At 47.8% G+C, this 18,770-nt stretch overlaps 1 protein-coding gene across 1 annotated transcript in view; it reads left to right on the top strand.

Annotated features, from left to right (window-relative positions):
- The first annotated feature begins 583 nt into the window (after positions 1 to 583).
- The window catches only part of LOC149308658 (glypican-4-like), a 58,372-nt gene continuing 40,185 nt past the window's right edge, over positions 584 to 18,770 (top strand). The window contains exon 1 of the mRNA XM_089536238.1: positions 584 to 1,179. Coding sequence (XP_089392364.1) covers positions 960 to 1,179 — 220 coding nt within the window. The 5' untranslated portion in view covers positions 584 to 959. The remainder of the gene's footprint in view (positions 1,180 to 18,770) is intronic.

The following is an 18,770-nucleotide window of genomic DNA, read 5'->3' as shown; positions in this document are numbered from 1 at the left end:
ATTTGTGGAGAGGAGGTTTGCCTTTGCCCTGAGGCTGAGAGAGTGTGACTTCTTGCCCAATGGGTTTCCCAATTGAACCAAGGCTGACTCAAGAGCTAAAGAAGTTGGCAGCAGGAGCTTTCCTAGACATGGGTCTCCTCCTTCCTCAGATGCCTCTCAGGAAGGAGACTTGAGTCTAGGAAAGCTTCTGCTGCCAACTCTTGTCGTTCAGGATCTCTCTAATTATTATCATTACTATTAGTATTAATGATTACTATTACTAATGCACCTCAATGCATCGGAGGAAGGAGAGGTTAAGTCTAGGAAGCTCCTGCTGCCAACTTCTCTCTCTCCCCGTGAGCCTCAAAGGGGCTGCGGCCAGAGTCTCTCTCCCGACTGCCTCCTCGACATGGAAAGCCCAAGGAAGGCGAGTGCCTCGCTGCAAGATGCGTGTCGGGCGGCGTCACGTGTGAAGGCGCGTTGCTGGCCTTTTCCGTGTCAGAGGAGGAGGAGGAGGAGGAAGGCCGAGGGGGCTGGCTTACTTGCCTGTCTGCCTGCCTCCTTCCTTGCCTCCCGCGCTTGGAAAAGAAGGAGGAGGAGGAGGAAGAGGAGGAGGAGGAGGAGGAGGAGGAGGGAAAGAAGGAGGCGTGGGTTCCCGGTCGGGTGCCTCCTGCTTTGGGGAGATCCAGAGCTCCGGGGGCTTGGCAAGGATCATTGTGATCGAAGGAAGGAAAGACAGGAGGAAGAAAGAAAGAAAAAGAAAGAAAGGGAAAAGGAAGGAAGGAGAAAAAGAAAGAAAGAAAGAAGGAAGGAAGGAAGGAAAGAAGGCAAAAAGGCAAGGCGAGAGTTTGGGCAGAGCCTCCCCCTGGAAGTTGGAAGAAGAGCCGAAGGCGGGAGGGAGGAGGAGGAGGAGGAGGCCGAAGAAGAAGCCGAAGCCGAAGCCGGCGGGGCTGGAGCCCATCCGGCTGAGCCTGAGGAGCATGCCCTGCTGCTGGGGCTGCGGGCCTCCTGGGCCTCGGCCTCTCGGGGGCCTCTGGCTGCTGGCCCTGGGGCTCCTGGCGGCGGCGGCGGCGGCGGCGGCGGCGGCTGGTGCTGCTTCTTCTCCGCCGGAGCCCCGCTCGCGAAGCTGCTCGGAAGTCAAGCGCCTCTACGCCGCCAAAGGCTTCAGCCAGACCGAGGCGCCCAGCCACGCCATCAAAGGTGGGTCAGCCAGCCCCGGGGCTCCTGGCAGATGCAGCGGCTCCGCTCTCCCGGGGGGCTGCAGCCCTGGGGAGCCCTTGCAGGACGGCCTCTTGCAGCCCCGAGGGGCTCTGGGGATGGCCAGGGGGTCCCCTGCCCCGGGGGGGAAAGAATAGGAAAGAAAGAAAGAAAGAAAGAAAGAAAGAAAGAAAGAGGAGGAAGGAGGGAAAAGAAAGAAGGAAGGCAAGAAAGAGAAGGAAAAGAAGGCAGGACAGAACGAAAGAGAAAGAAGGCAAGGCAAGGCAAAGCAAGTGCCGGGTGTCGTTGTGTTGTTGGTCTTTTGAGGAGGGGACCTTTGTTGCGCTGCTTTGCTTTCCCTCCGGAGCCAAGAAGAGAGTCCCAACTCTGCTTGGCTGCCCCTTGGGCTCAGCCTCTCTGGGGCCCCTCCCTCCCTCTCCCTCCCTGGCCTTAAGCCTCGGCTGGGTCTCCTCGGGAGTAAGGCAACAAGGGCCCAGCAGGCAGGGGCATCCCTCCCCTCTTTCCTTCCTCCTCTTTTTAAAGGGGAAAAAAAGAAAAGATGGAGGGGAAAAGGGAGGAGGAGGGGGGCTGGAAGCAAAGATTTGTCCTCCCCCCAACACTCTTCTCACTCCTCTCTTCTTTCTCCTCCTCCTCCTTTTTCATGCTTTCTCAAGTTGTTGCTTGCAAAGGGGGGGGGGAGGGAGCTGGTGGGTGAAATCCCATTGAACCAAGTGGAAGAAGACCCCAGTTGGGGGCTGAGCTCTGGGCCACTTGCTTCCTTTTTTGCCAACACTTTCTTAATCCCCTCCCTCCACTTTTACAAATGCATTTCTCCTATTTGCATGTCTGGAGTTTTCCTCCCCCCAAATAGACTACCTACCTATCTATTTATCTAGTGTGTGCCAACTTTTTTTTGGAGCAACTCCTTGGTGCAAACTTGGAGAGGGCTTTCTCCCCCCAAAATAGTCTGGGCAGAGAGTCTTTGGGTGAAAAGATCAACCTGCCCCCCTTTCCAACCTCCTTTCTCCCCCCTTTTTGGGGGTCTCCTCAATGAATTCAGGCAGACCAGGGAGGAATGTGGCTGATGGCATTTGCAACAATTGGTGCCTCCCAAACAATGTGGCTCCTCTCTTTCTTTCTTTCTCTCTTTCTCCCTCTCTCTCTCTCTCAATGCCCTCCATCCATCCCTCACTCCCCTCCTTCAAAGTGGGCTGGAGTTTCTGGCTGGATTTGGGGATTGGTGGGGAAAGCTGCCTATAAGAAAAGGAGAAGGAAAAGAAGAAGAAGAAGAAGAAGAAGGGGAAGAGTTTGGTGTAGCTCCCTGTAGTTTGGCATCTTTAAACCTCTAAAGACCACTGGAGCTCCATTTGGTGCAAGGCTTTGATTTGCATTTTGTAGCCCAGCCATAATCTGTCAGCTTCTGTCTTTATGTTGTTGCAACAGATTTTAATGTCATGCTCTTTCTTTGACACCTTTTCTCCTCCTTTGGAGTAAGGAAAAGAGTGGAAAAGCTTGGTGCAATGTTTTTTCTTATCATAGCCTTATTGTTATTATCATCATCATTGGATATTTTTAGTCTGTGGATGGTTGAATCCATGCATGCAAATCTGTGAATACGGAGGGCCAGCTGTAGTTCAGTTTTCCATCACCTTTGTATGGTTTTTGCGTCACAGGGAGAGGGTTGCCAGCTGTCTCCTATATGCAGTGTCCCTTATTGGAGGGTTTGAAAGCTTCTTTTCTATAGGATTTGCACGTGTTCTCTTCTTATAAGGGCTTTTTGAGGGTTTGGAAAGTCTTCCTTTTAATTTATGAATGGGGATGATGGGTCACTTTTTCAGAGATATGTTGCTCTTGTGCTGGCAAGTTGTTTCTGACTTATGGCAACCCTAAGGTAAAGCCATCATGAGGTTCTTGGCAAGATTTCTTCAGAGGAGGCTTGCCATTGCCTTCCCCTGAGGCTGAGAGAGTGTGACTTCTTGCCCATGGACATCCAGTGGGTTTTATGGCCAAACTGGCAACCAAACCCTGGTCTCCAGAGTCAAAGTCTGGCACTCAAACCACTACGTCACGCTGGTTCTCATGGCGACCCTATAAGTGTCATAAGGTTTTCTTAGGCCAGGTTTTGACAGTCCCTTCCTCTGAAATGTAGCTTGCAGTGCCTGGTACTCTTTGGCAGTCTCCCATTGAAGGACGAACCAAGGCTGACCCTGCTTAGCTTCCAAGGTGCCTGTAGGACATTTGTAGGCTTTGAGTCTCAGCTCTGGGGAAAAAGAAGTGAGATACAGTCATATCAATGGGGTTTTCTTTATCCACAGTTTCAACCATCCACCGTTTGAAAATATTCCGGAAAACCCAAAACTTGAAAGGTGAACCTTGATTTTGCCATTTAATCTAAGGGACGCTATTTGCCTGTGCCATTGCATTTAATGGGACTTGAGCACCCGCAGATTTTGGTATCCACAGGAAGTCCTGGAACCAAACCCCAGCAGACACCAAGGGCCCACATTAAATAATAATAATAATTATAATGGGGCTCAGGGTCGACTCAGCCTGGCATCCTTCTGTAGGTCGCTAAAATGAATACCCAGCTTATTGGGTACAAGTAGCTTACAGTACATCGGTAAGCGGTATAGAAATGTACTTGCTATTGCTAATAATAATAATAACAACAACAATTTAGGCATTCCTGGATGCTTTAAAGGAGGCAGTTCATTCCCTTTTTGGAGGGCCCATTGGGGGCTGCAGAAACAGCTTTGCCCAGCCTGGGCGACTCTGTATGCCAAGGCAAGTGGCGAGCCCCTTGTGTTTTTCCAAGCAATGTGAGAGCCCTGCTAACCTTTTGCTGCTGGCCAAATTGGACATACATTTCCCTCCTGTCCTGCCCTCTTCTCAGGACAGCCTCCGATGACATTTTTGGAGGACTTCCTGGAGAAATGCGAGCCTCCGCTCTATGCATTTCGGACCTTGTGCCCCATCGCCATTTATAAATAGGCGCCTTGACCTCTTCCTCCTATCCTTTTGCCCTTTTGGAGATTTATTAGCAAACACATCCTGGTCTGATGAGTGGGTTTCCTTTTTTCGCCTAAGGAGAAGGAGAATATCCAAAGCTGGGTTGTCATCTAGTGGTTTAAGTTCAGATGGAGGTCTGTTCCTCCTGACCCTACCTCACAGGGTTGTTGTTAGGATGAAGACGAGGAAAAGCCACTTCGATCACCTTGAAACGATCATTTAATTCTGTTTTAATGCATCACTTGTGAATGTTTTTTATTGTGTTGTTCTTTTAGGTTGTAACCTGCTCCGTGTCTAGGTTTTGGGGGAAAAGCAGCATACAAATTAGCTTAGAGAAGGTGGCTTTCAGTGTCGCTACACCTTTGATAATAATAATAGCATATTTTTACCCCTTGACCCTTTACCTCAAAAGATCAAGGCGGTGTACATCACTAAAACATACAGCATAATAATATAACAACATAACATAATAACATACAATAAACTTCCTCCCAACAAATCCACATAATGATCTCCTGCCCTTAGCCAGCTAGAGATTTCGGGAGTTCAAGTCGAAAAACACTGAGCCAGAGATGGACAACTTCACATTTGGGGTGCATCTATACTGTACAGGTAATGCAGTTTGACACTACTTTAACAGCCACGGTGCCATCCTACAGAATCTTGGGATTTGTAGTTTGGCGAAGCACTTAAACTGCATTGTCTTGACAGTGCGGATGCATCCTTAGACTACCAAAAGCCACCATGAAGAATGCAGGCCAAAGCTAGAAATAAGTGTGCATGCTTGTGGCTGATTTTGCGCCCACTGCAGATTTCCAAATGGAGATCTCCCATTGTCAAGAATGAATTCCTCCAGTTTTAAGAAACAAGATACCTAGCAAGATTTCACTTGGATGCTCTTGCATGTGCTGTGAGGCTATCCAAACCTTTGTGGACCATAAAATGGGTCCACATGTAATAATAATGACAATAATAATAATAATTTACCACCTGCCTCTGCCCATGGATGCGCTCAAGGCCTGAAATATTTCATGTCTCTTCCCTTCTGCTGCCTCCCAGTTGTTGGTTTCAGCCAACCTCAATCTCTCTCTCTCTGTCTGTCTCTCTCTTTTATTTTCCCTTCTGAATGACCTACTGGACTGCATTCTCCCCAGGAACAAAGGAGGTGGCTTTTTAGCCCGGTTCTCTGAGAAGACCACCAAGGACTCGCACTCGGGCCGTGCCATTTCGCACCACTTTCAACAATAACAAAAATGCATGACTGAACGACTCAAAAATGTGGAGGGTTTGAGGCATTCATCTCCGCGGAGGACGCTGTCACAACACAGACGGGCTCCTAAATAAATATCTGTCCACTTGCTAGGAGAGAAAATAGGGAGGAAAAAGAAATATATATAATAATATAATGTTTCTAAACAGAGGCTGGATGGCTATCTGTCGTGGGCTTTTTTTACTGTGCATGGAGGAGGGTTGGACTGGATAGTCTTTGGGATCTCTTCCAACTCTATGATACTATGATATATATTAAAAGGATTACATTTTATTTTATGGACTGGGTAGGTAGGGGTCATCTGCTTTCTTGCTGAGAGCAAAAGTGAGCGGAGTCGTCTCCAAGCTTGGGAGAAGTATTTTATGGGGATGAGGGAGGATGATGGGTGATGCAGTGGAACAAAGGCTCCAGAATGTGGTTGCATGATTTTCCTTGTCTTTCTCTGCCTTCCCTTCTCATGTGGCCCAACTGACTGATGGCTTGTGGGTTTTTCTCCATCATTTCTAACCTCTGCGTCTCTTTTTCTTTCATGGAAATGGGCATGTTTCTGTGACAAAGAATGTCTGTTTTTCATGTTGGAAACCCCCACTTTGGTTCCTGGCATCACCAGGGAGACATAGGATGGGATCTCACATTGAGATGTGATGTATCTTTACACTCAAGGTGTTATGCCTTGTTTGCGTGATGTCTCCTTGCACAACCAAATCTGCATTATGCATTGGTGCATGGTGTGTGACCATGCACAGAGTCCATGCACAATGCTCAACAATCTGCAAGGACACTGCATGACTAAACCTGCTTTCATAACCTTCAGCCATCTAGCCTTGTCACTTGGCAAGGGGATTCTGGGAATTGTAATCTAGGAAGAGATCATTTCCCAAACTCTGTCGCAACCAAATTCTGGGAAGTCTTGTGAGTTGTCATTCCCAAATAAGTAACTTTTCTGAGCTCTGAATACCTGATATGATAGTATGCCCTGGGGCAAGTTGTTTTTGTTGCTGTTGTATGCCTTCAAGTTGTTTCTGACTTAGGACAACCCTATCATGGGATTTTCTTGGCAAGATTTGTTCAGAGGAGGTTTGCCACGGCCTTCTCCTGAGGCTGAGAGCATGTGTCTTGTCCAAAGTTATGGGATGGGAATGGAGAAATGCAGAAATTATGATTCACTCCCACATTCATAGGGCACAAGAGCTGTCTGATGCTATGCTATGGGATTTTGGGAACTGTAGTTTGTTGTGGCACCAGAGCTCTCTGAGAGTGAAGGCTAAATGTCTCATGAAACTGCAAACCCCAGGATTTCTATTGCATTGAACCATGGCAGTCAAAGTGGTGTCAAACTGGATTGTTTCTCCAGTGCGGATGAGATATGTCTGTGTCTGCCAATGGAATAGCTCACCGGAACTGAAGGAAGTTCCTTTTATTTTGAGAGCATGGGGAGGCCTGAAAAAGGCGTTGAGACCTGATGTGCTTGTTCTCTGCCCTGGCACCTCCGTCTGTGGCCGCGGGCTCCGAAGCCTCCAGAAAAAGGGTGGTTTTTTGTCTGGCGACCGGAGCTGAAATGTTGGGTGCTCAGCAATCCCGGGCGTTAAGCATGTGGTTTGCCAGAGCTGCTTAGCAATGGCCCCAGTGCGAGTGGGAGGGCCGTTTTCCTTGGCAGCCGCTTCACAGAGAGGCCTGCTTCTCTTTGCCAGAATAAGCAGTTGCTGCATTCCACGGCGTTTATAGTCAAATTATTATCTATTGTCAAAATTGCCTCAATTAGATGTTTCCTGCGACAAACACAGCAAAAAGCCCCTCTTGCCCGTCCTCTGCGCCAATGCCCACCCCTCCGCCTGATTCATTTTACGAGCTGTTATTCCAAAGAAGGAAGCTCTCTCTTTTTAAAAAATAACAATATTCCCATATCCAGATGATGTAGAATAAATTTCTGCATATGGAGTGCCACTTTAATTGCTTTATGCAACTCTTGTGTTGGGCTGTGATATTGTTCAATTGGCTGGAAAGCTGGCCTGGTGTAATGGTGTGAGTGTTGGATTAGGACTGGGTTTCGAATCGCTGCTTGGCTACAGAAATCCATTGGGTGACCATGGGCAAATCACACTCTCTCAGCCTCAGAGGAAAGCAAGGGAAAACCTTCACTGAATGCATCTTATCTAGGAAACTGTATGATAGGTTCTCATTAGAGTTGCCATAAGTTTGCAGTGACTTGAAGGTGCACAACAGCAACAAACCACAAAAGCACAAGAGAAGGCACAAGCACATTGCAGATGTGGTGCATCATAGTGTAGTGGCCCTCATGTGTAACTCCACTTGCATAGCCTTGGTTGTTGTGCAGTGGACCAAAATGTCCAGCCACTTCTACTCATGTGTAAGACTACAACAGGATTCTGGCCCATTTGTTTGGACAGACATTGCAAGGAAACTATGTATACAATGTAGTGTTGATATAAGCTCTGTTTCTGTTTCTGTCTCCTTCAGATAGGTTGAGAGCTAGTCTCCATGTGGTGCAAACATGCGCAGAGGTGGCCTTGGGCATTCATGCTTCTGGTTTCCACACTGGGCATGCCAAGAGGAGCAAATTGCCTTGGTATGTGCTCTGAGTGCACAACCGAATGCATGAGTTGACTTTGACCTTCTCTGGAGGCTTGGCTTTTTTTCTTGCACGGCTTCAGATAAGAGAGTGCACCTTGAAAACCATGCTTTGCATTTCAAACCGGAGTAATTTCTAAGGGACTTTTGAAGGTGGAAAGTTCTGTGTTCAAGTCCCAGGAAATGGCTTCGTCATTTAGGGAGTGGGATTCCTTTGCAGAAGTGAGGCTCTCTGGGAGAAAAATATGCCTTTGGGTGCATTGTTGGATACTCAGGGCAAATGGAGAGAAGAGTGTTGTTTGGATTGAATAGCTTCCTTTGGTCCACACTGAAGAAATAATCCAGTTTGACACTGATTTAACTGCTCTGGCTCAGTGATAGGGAATCCTGGGAACTGTAGCTTGTTGTGGCACCAGAGCTCTTTGACAGAGAAGGCTAAATATCTCACCAAACTATAATTCCTAGAATTCCATAGCATTGAGCCAGGGCAGTTAAAGTGGTGTCAAATGGGATTATTCCATGAATTCTTGCCATGCTGGGCAGACAGTGCTGGGTTGGGTTGCTGACCATTAACCTTTGGTAAGCATCCATCAGTCTCTTTCTTCAGGCTTTAGGGAGTCATAGTTCATGAACAGCTTTGCATGAAGCAGGTCATGGGTTCAAAGCTTGACAGACATAGTTGGAAAAAGTCCTACCTGAATCCATGTGGTATGGATAGTGTTGAGAGTATGGTGCTAGATGCAGCGAGGATGTCTGTTTCTGTGAAGGTGGGGGATCCATTTTGTCTTATAGGGTGCATCTACATTGTAGAAGTAATGCAGCTTGATACCACTTGAAGTGCTGTAATGCCACCCTATGGAATCCTGGGATCTGTAGCCTTCTCTGCCTCCCAAAACTACAAATCCCAAGATAACGTAGGAGCACTTTTAGTCTCAACTTTTAAAGGACCTGTCCAAAGTCCTGAACTCTGTTTCCCCAAACAGGTTCATTGCTTTTGAGAGCTCTTTTCAAACTTGGGCTAAAACTCAGAGCAGAATTGCTGACCAATTATTCCATTAAATCATTTCCTGCTGAATTAATGGAGTGCAAACTCCTTTTGCATGTTGAACTTGGTCTGCAGAAACTCGAAGCAATGCGATGACGATGGAGGAAAGCGGGAGGAGGAGAGAGAAACCAGGACTTTTAAAAAAGCATCTGAAAACGTGGGAAGACAGAGGATTAGTAACTTTGCCGATTGTACTTGTGCGTTGAGTCATGCCCCATTTTAATATGCAGCTTTTCAACTTGAAGTAATTATGGAATTATCTTCCAGTCCTTTCTTGCGGCGGCCATTTCTTTGCCTCTATTTTTAGACCTCATGCCCCATGAATGTTGATGCCAGGCACAAAAAGTAACCTTGGGATGCCAGTCGGATCGTGCCAGCTGACGGCCCCATGAATTTGGCTCACTGCAAATATTCTGTTCTTTGACTGTGGCCACACACTTATGCCTGAGTTATTCATGCAACCGGGTTGGATTTTTCCAGGTTCGAACGGCGAGGATCCAAAGGGATTGAGGAGGATTATTTTCCTCTGACCTTGGTTCCATTTCTGTGAACTCCTTTCGGAATAGCTCTGTGATAGCCAGCATTCTGGAACTATATACAGTCCAAGCTATTTATCCATTGGAGTGGGCAACTATATGGGGACTAAGGACCAGTGTCCCCCTCCTGCAGGCCACATTCCAGCAAAGCAAGCCCAAATATATTTATAGTTTTTTGTGGGTTTTTCAGGCTATGTGGCTATGTTCTAGAAGAGTTTATACTTGATGTTTTTCTTTCTTCATTCTCTGAAGATGCCAAAGCCACAGATGCTGGCGAAACGTCAGGAAGAAATTCTTCTAGAACATGGATACATAGCCTGAAAAACCCACAAAAAATGATGGATGCTGGCCATGAAAGCCTTCGGCTCCAAATACTTTTGTTTCCCTCTGTGGTCCTTCTCAAAATGGGAACGGGAAGTGATGTCTGTCACTTCTTGTCGCCATATTGAGAGGGACTGCAGAAGAAAGCAGAGGTATTGGGGGGGGAGGTCTGGGCTGCTTGTGGGAATGTATTTTTGCATACCTTAATGCAAAATGGCTTATAAATCAAATCAAGTATGCATCTACACAGCAGATATAAAGCAGTGTAATGCCACTTTAGTTGCCATGGCTGCTTCCTACAGAATCCTAGGATTCGTAGTTTGGTGAGGCACCAGCTCACTTGGGCAGAGAAAAGTAAAGACCGTGTAAAACTAAAAATCCCAGGATTACATACGATGTACATGCAACACGTAAAGCGGTATCAAACTGCATTTGTTCTGCAGTGTAGGTGCGCCCTGCAGAGATGCAGCTGATACACTAGACTTAGCTTTGCAAATGTATTCCTGGCCACCACTGAAACCTGGGCATCAAGGCTCAAGGTTCTACATAATCCTGGGGTTTGTAGTTTTGCGAGGCACCGGCACTCATTGGCAGAGAAGGCTCATGGCCTTGTCAAACTACAAATCCCAGGATTCCATGGGATGGAGCCACAGCACTTAGAAATACAAAGACCTAGCCGCGTTAGTCGGGAAAATCAGTATGCAAAGGGATCGTGTAGCACTGAAAGAAAGAAGTTGGTAGTGTGAGCTTGAAGCAGTGGTGTGGAATTGCATTATTTTATCAGTGTAGATGCATCCAGAAAGAAGGAAGGGGAATAAATATGATGTGTATTTGCTGTATCCTTTAAAAACAACAACAACAAAGCAGTTTTATGATGGTGGAGGAAGGAGAGGTCAGTGTGGAGTAGTTTCCCCCCCCTCAAAAAAAGTAAAGAACAATAGTTGCCTGGATGCTGCAAAACAAACCTCCAAGTAACCACAATGATCTTTTGTTCTTTGCAATGCAGGCACTCCAAATATAATAATAGGGGGACTTTTGAGAAGGAGGCAGGCTGCTGATCCCTGTGCATGAAAGTTTTCTGCTTAATGATGATGTAGGAGGGAAAACCGAGGGAATATCTCAGCGCTGTGGAACGCGGGTTTGGCAGGGCTGGCGCGTTTTCCACCTGAGGCTCCTACCTCTCCTTCTGCAACAGTGGTTCAATTCTCTTTGCGGTGGCGAACTCATACCTGGGCTGGCAACTGCAAGGGAGGAATGACAGGATGGAAAGCTTCAAGGCAATGGGGCGTGTGTGTGAGAAATAAAACAAAAAATCCTTGCATATCATATAGCAGGTTGGAAAGGGAGTTTCTGGTCTAACCTTCACTCTAGGTTCCTTCTCAAAAGTTGGAAACGAATGGATTTTCCTTTGCTTTGCATGCCTAAGCTGCATTTCTAAACATGCATCTGAGAAAGTCGGCTCGAGTCTACAAAAGTTCATGCTACCAACCACTTTCTTTTGAGACAACCTGGATCTCAAAGATTGTTGCCTTTCATTTTGCAAATGGAATTTAGAGTTTATTTCCTGGACTGAATCTCCCAGCATATGGTTTGAAATGGATTTTGGATGATGCAGTACTCTTTCTTTCAGTTTCAAAGGTGCTGCAAGGTACTGATTTACCAGTCTAGCGCAACTAGGTCTTCGTATTTCTAAATGCTCAACTGCAATGCTAGTATTTGGGGGGAAGGTTCGAGTATTGGACTATGACTCTGGAGACCTTGGGCAATTCGCATGCTCTCAGCCTCAGGGGAAGGCAATGGCAAACCCCCTCTGAACAAATTTCCCCTAGAAGACCTTGTGCTAGGTCTGTCGCCATAAGTTGGAAATGACTCGAAGGCACGCAACACACAAAGATACACATCTTATGCCTTATACTCATCCTGCTCAGGTATGACTTTTTGCCCCATGTTTGCCCAGGTAGGTTGCAGGTCTGGCTGGATGCTTGCTGCATCATTTGCCAATGCCTTTGCCTGCTGAGTCAACAGAGAAGATGGTGCTTTGGTTGCATGCAACATTCCTGGCTGGAGGCGAGTGAATTGATGTTTCAGGGTGTGGGCACATTTTATGTTGTGCGCATTCAACACACCTGTTCTGTGCCTCTGGGCAAAATCTTTGATCCTTTGCAATAAGGGCATCAGTGCCCTTCCTCATAGAGTTAATCAGTTGAGGCTTGCTTTGCCTATGAACAGTCTCTTATAAATGGTTGAACAGCAAAAGGTGCCTGCCAAGCTATTGTATTTCCTTCGGGAGAATGCTTGCCAGGGACAGTCTAGGGCAGGGGTCGGCAATCTCTGGCCCACGGGCCAGATGCGGCCCGCAGAGGCCTGGCGACTGGCCCCTGGCTGCTGTTGCTGCCGCCGCCGTGGCAGCCACCCGTCACGGCTTTTCGCCGCTCTGGGCGCTGCCATTTTGGGCGAAAAAATGGCTGCGCCCATAGCGGCCTCTGGGGCTATGGGCACCTCCATTTTTTTGGCCGCGGCGGCAACGGCGGCAGGCCTCTAGGAGGCCCGCTGCCATCTCCGGGGCCCTCCAGGAGGGCTCCGAGGGCAGCAGGAGGCCTCTGGGGGGCCCGCTGCCATCTCCGGGGCCCTCCAGGAGGGCTCCGAGGGTGGCAGGGGGCCTCTGGGCCCGGTGCTGTTGCTGGGGCCCTCCAGGGGGCCCTCCAGCGCTGGCGCGCCCCCCAGCTTTTTTGCCAGTCTCTGACGGGGCCTGGGGCCCCGTCAGGAGCCAGCAAAGATGGGGAGGCCTCGCCCCCGGAGGGTGGAAGCTCCACCCCCGGCACGTGGCCCCGCCCCGGAGGGTTGAAGCTCCACCCCCAGCTTCGGCCCCCCAATCGCCTGAGGGACAGCAACCCGGCCCCCGGCTCAAAAAGGTTGCCTACCCCTGGTCTAGGGATTCTGTTGGTCTACCGGCCACCTTGTGCACTAACAGATTCCCTGACCGAGCTGACACAGTTGGTCTCGGAGCTGGTGCTGGAGTCCCCCAGGCTTTTGGTCCTGGGGGACCTCAACATCCCCTTCGCGACCAACTATATTCCATCAGGTGCGGCTCGGGAATTCATGGATACCATGACAGCCATGGGTCTGTCACAACTGGTCACGGGGCCCACGCATTCTGAGGGTAATACACTTGATATGGTCTTTTGTACGGACATGGAAATTCCGTGGGCGGAAATAACTAACATTTCCACCCTGTCATGGACGGATCATTTCCTGGTGGAGGCAAAAATCAAGGCATCTACCCAGATCTCTCCCGGGGGTGGCGGACCTATTAGAATGGTCCACCCTCGAAGGCTGATGGAACCCAATAGGTTCCAAGAAGCCCTAGAGGGCTATATGGTTGGAAATGACGGCGATTCTGTTGATGCCCTGACTAACATCTGGGATACTGATCTCTCCAGGGCTATATACAGCATCGCTCCCAAGCGTCCTCTCAGGCCTGCTTCCAAAAAACAGCCCTGGTTCACGGAAGATCTCCGGGCTAGGAAGCGGGTGCTGCGACGTCTAGAGCGCGACTGGCGTAGACACCAGCGCTTACCCGACAAGGCTCTCCTAGACCTCCTGTTGGAGGACTATGGAGAGGCGATAGATGCAGCAAAGAATTCGTTCTTTAATGCACGTATCGCGTCCGTGGAGTCGCGTCCAGCAGAGCTGTTCAGGGTAGTGAGGGAGCTCACCCGGCTCCCCCCTGCCCTGAACCCTATATTGGAACCATCTAAAGCCTGCTGTGACCAATTTAACAACTTCTTCGCGGATAAAACCTCTCGGATAAGGGAAGGTCTTGATGCTGGTATTAGTGCAGATACCAGAGTAGAGGTTTCCAGAGCTTCCATGGACTCGATTGTACTGGATCATTTTGAGTCTGTTAGCACCGAGGATGTGGACAAGATCCTTAGAAGTGTTAGGAAGACAACTTGCTCTCTCGATCCTTGTTCCTCATGGCTAGCGGCTCGGGGGGGGGACAGTGGTAACTTCCATGTTACACCGCATAATTAATACATCACTGAGGGATGGGCAATTTCCATCTAGCTTAAAATTGGCCATTGTAAAACCCTTGCTAAAAAAGCCCTCCCATGACCCCCTGATGCATAATAATTATCGGCCAGTATCGCTATTGCCATTTTTGGGGAAGGAGATTGAGAGGGCAGTTGCAATCCAGCTTCAATCGATCTTGGATGAAACGGATTATCTAGATCCATTTCAAACCGGCTTTTGGGCGGGTTACGGGGTTGAGACCGCCATGGTCTCCTTGGTCGATGATCTCCGTCTGGGCATGGACAGGGGTAGCGTGTCCCTGTTAGTGCTCTTGGACATCTCAGCGGCTTTCGATACCATTGACCATGGTATCCTTCTGGAGCGCCTGGGGGAGTTGGGAACTGGGGGCACTGCGCTCCAGTGGTTCCGATCCTATCTCTCTGGGAGATTCCAGATGGTGCAGCTGGGGGACGTGTGCTCCGACAAGAGGGCCCTTACATCTGGGGTCCCTCAAGGAGCCATTCTGTCCCCCATGCTTTTTAACATTTACATGAAACCGCTGGGAGAGATCATCCGGAGGCATGGGGCGCGGGGTTATCAGTACGCTGATGACACCCAAATAGTCTTCTCTATGTCTCCGACTGATTCAGTGACCAAGGATGGCATCTCTCCTCTCGTTGCCTGTCTGGAGTCGGTAATGGGCTGGATGAGGGAAAACAGACTCAGCCTGAATCCAGAGAAAATGGAAGTACTCGTGATAGGCTCCCCTGGCCCGGGGATGGCGGTGGTTCCACCTGTTCTGAACAGGGTCACGCTTCCCATGAAGGACTCAGTATGCAGTCTGGGGGTGCTCCTTGACTCATCGCTCCACCTTACATCTCAGGTGGATGCGACGGTCAGGAGCACCTGTTATCAGCTTAGGCTGATACGCCAGCTGCGACCCTACCTGGGCCAGGGGGACCTTGAAACAGTAGTACATGCTCTGGTAACCTCTCGGTTGGATTTCTGCAATGCGCTCTACATGGGGCAACCCTTGTACCATACCCGGAAGCTGCAATTGGTGCAGAATATGGCGGCAAGACTGGTCACTGGTACTTCCAGGACCAGTCATATAACACCGGTCCTTAAAGACCTTCACTGGCTGCCTATTCGCTTCCGGGCGCAATACAAGGTGTTGGTTATTACCTATAAAGCCCTAAATGGCTTGGGCCCAGGGTACTTGGAGGACCGCCTCTCTCCATACAATCCGCCCCGCACACTCAGGTCTGCCGGGAAGCAATTGCTAAGGGTTCCAGAGGCTACATATGTCACCACCACGCAGAGAGCCTTTTCTACCTCGGCCCCCAAGCTCTGGAACTCGCTTCCCGTTGAGCTCCGCTCGGCCGCCTCGCTGGAACAATTTAAAAAGGGGTTAAAAACACACCTATTCCAGCAGGCATACCCTGACCCCTGATGACCCCTGATGTACTCCCTTTCTCTCTCCTCTCAGCAGCATTGTTGAGCTAGCGTGAGACTGTTTACTGTATGATTTGTTTTTATGATGTTTTTAATGGTTTTTATTGTTATATGTGTTATGTTGTGAAACCGCCTTGATCTCTGGAAAGGCGGTATATAAATAATTTATTATTATTATTATTATTATTATTATTAAAAACAATATTTGTATATAGGTGGTGGTGGTTGTGTGCCTTCAAGTTGGGCAGCCCTATATCAGGGTTTTCTTGGCAAGTTTCTTCAGAGTTGGTTTGCCATTCCCATCCTCTGGGGCTGAGAGAGAGTAACTTGCCCAGGGTCACCCAGTGGGTTTATATGGCTGCATGGGGATTCGAATCCTGGACTCCAGAGTCATAGTCTAGTGCTTTTCTTCTTCTACTATATTGATGTTCGCCATGGCTGTCACTACTGTTCTCTGGGAAAATCTGTGTAACCAGATGGAATTCCCCTCCATGCCATGGCTTTTGCAAAAGTCCCTTTGCTGAATAGGAGACTTACTATGGAAAATATAACTTCTCAAGTTATGTAGTTTTCCTATGCAGAAGCATTGGGTCTTGTGACTGCTAATGTCTCTGTTGCAGATCCGGCAATTGCTGGATGATATTCTCATAGTCGCTGGAGCTAAATGGTTAAAGATACAGCTAGAAAATAGTTCCCATGAACTACCAGCCAACATTCCTGACAGGTCCCTCTCAGGCTGCAACTACACTGCAGAAATAATCTGGTTTGACACCACTTTAATGGCCATGGCTGAATGCGATGGAATTCTGGGAATTGTAGTTTGTTTGGGCACCAGAGGTAGGACAAAGTAAGGCTTCTTGACTGCACATCGAAAAAAATTAAAAATTAATAATTAATTAAAAACACAAACTTTTTCCAGGTGGAAAAAGAAAAGTACATTTCCACCAGTTGTGCCTCTTCAGTCCAAAGATAGCTCCCCAAATGCAGATCTAGAAAACAGTATCTTTAAGGCCTTCCAGGCTGAAATCCAGTTATGAGCCCAGACTTGAAAACATCCATTGAATAAATGGAAGCTGCTTAAATGTTTCCAAAGTCCCACTGATAAAATGGCTCCATTCTATTTGGAGAGGGGGACAAATGAGTTTAGACCCAAGAATCTTTCCATCAGCATAGATTTTGGGAGTTGTAGTCCAAAAGGTAACAATAACAGAGGGAAAACAGTCAATAAAGGGGGCATAAAAATGAGTAGATAACGGATCATGAGCAACTTCTTTTATTTGCTTGTTTGGCTTGGGTTCACCAAGATTAAGGACAGTAAGTAACCAAAGCATATCTACATGAGGAAAGTGAAGACATAGGTCTTGGAAATTCACCTAGGAAGGTTAGAAAGGAGATTCCCATCGCTCCAGCCATGAGCATGAAATGGTTGGTTGGTCTTTGTCCTGTTGGTTTATAGGGACGGAGGGCAAAGTTCTTGCAAATGCATGGCCATCCGTCCTGGAGATGCGAGAATGACGGTTATGTGAGTTGCATGAAAATGCCTTAATTCACACAAGTTCTGCAAGCAGCCTTGGCATCGCACTTCTCTCCTGAGTCTCGCATGGCTGGAGTAGATGCTGGGTCAGATTCTGAGCCAACCCAGGTCTTTGCTGACAATTGCGCAGTGGTAAAGCACCTGTTTTGCATGCAGATGCTTGCAGATTCAATCCCCGGCATCTTCAGGTGGGCTGTGAAAAACCCCAGCCTGAAATCCAAGGCAGTCGTTGCTGCTGGAGTTTACACCAAGCATGTGCATAGTGCAGCCCAGCTGCAAGCGTTCTTTCTCTGGCCCTCAGATTCAGTGGGCTGCCTTTCTTCCTGGTAAGCAGTACAGTGGACCCTTGGTATCTGCTGGGGTTTGGTCCCAGGATCCCCTGTGGATACCAAAATCCATGGGTGCTCAAGTCCTGTTAAATACAACAGCATAGTAAGATGGTGCCCTTGATATAAAAGGGCAAAACCAAGGCATGCTTTTGGGCATTTATTATATTTTAAAAACATTTTGAAGCTGTGCATGCTTGAATCTGTGGATAAGAAAGTCAGTGGATATGTAAAGCCAACTGTGTTTTCCTTGGCTTTCCTCTGAGGTTTCACAGAGTCCTAGGTCTATTCCACACTGCAGAAATAATGCAGTTTGACCCCGCTTTAACTGCCATGGCTCCATGCTGTGGAATTCCGGGTTTTGTAATTTTGTGAGTTATGTAGCCTTCTCTCTCAGAGAACTCTGATGCCATAACAAACTACAAATCCCAGAAATTCATAGCTTGGAGCCATGGCTGTTAAACTGGTGTCAAACTACATTATTAATATAGACCCTAGTCCAGTACTCAGACCACTACTCTCTGCAGTAACTTCAGTGGATTTACACAGTCAGAATTTAGTAGGATTTAGGCCAATAAACCCATTGATTAGTTCCTTTTATAAAACGGCTTACAATACAGAATAAAAACAAAGGAGAACTAAACAGTCATAAACATGCAAAAAACAAGCAATCCCTTTGAAACAATAATTTGAAACATAGATAAAACAATAAAAGTTACAAGGTGCCGAGCATCATTGTAAGCTTTCTGTCTGCTTGTTGCTATCATTTGCTAGGAAGCAAGTTGATTTTCTGTTGCAATAATAAGCAAAGTCTCCTGCACTGAAAGCAAAAGGATGTTAACATTACAATGGCAGAGAATAGCCAAAATATCCATGGCAGAGGTTTATTCTGAAACGCAACCTTGTCTCTTGCCTGGGTGGGTCGGTGGGTGATGTTTGAATTTCCTGGGATTTGGTGTAATTATTAACCGCAGGTAAAAGGAAGCGCATGGTTTGCTTTTAGTTAGCCACAAGGAACAGTGGTGACTTGGTCACACCGCCTGATTCCATGAAAGTGTATTGATCTTCGTAACAAGATGACAAGGCTAGATAGCATGGAGATTTTCTGCTGTGTGTGTACCTATATGCTCATCCATGGCCATCCCAAGACATTTTGCTGACTGAGATTTTACCCAGGCAGCAAAAAGCCTTGGGACGGCCCTGGCCATTCGCATACATCTGAAACCCCTTTATGTTACACTGTTGTTACAGGATGATGCCTCCCCTCCAGAGAGTTTGCAGCATATAGGAGTGGATACTAGATATTGTTGGACGTGTAGTTCCTAGCGTCCCTTACCATTATCTACGATGGTTGGGAGCTGCACTCCGAAAATGACTGGAAGAAGCACCGGAGTTAAATATCTCACAAAAACTACAAATCTCAGAATTCCATAACATTGAGGCACGGCAGTTAAAGCAGTGTCAGAGTGCATTAATTTTGGAGTGCAGACACAAC

The sequence above is a fragment of the Sceloporus occidentalis genome, unplaced genomic scaffold, assembly GCF_023333645.1.
Source record: "Sceloporus occidentalis isolate IW3139 unplaced genomic scaffold, rSceOcc1.0.p SCAF_8, whole genome shotgun sequence".
NCBI lineage: Eukaryota > Metazoa > Chordata > Lepidosauria > Squamata > Phrynosomatidae > Sceloporus > Sceloporus occidentalis.
The sequence above is the reverse complement of the archived record's forward strand: the minus strand, read 5'-3'. Positions and strand labels throughout refer to the sequence as shown.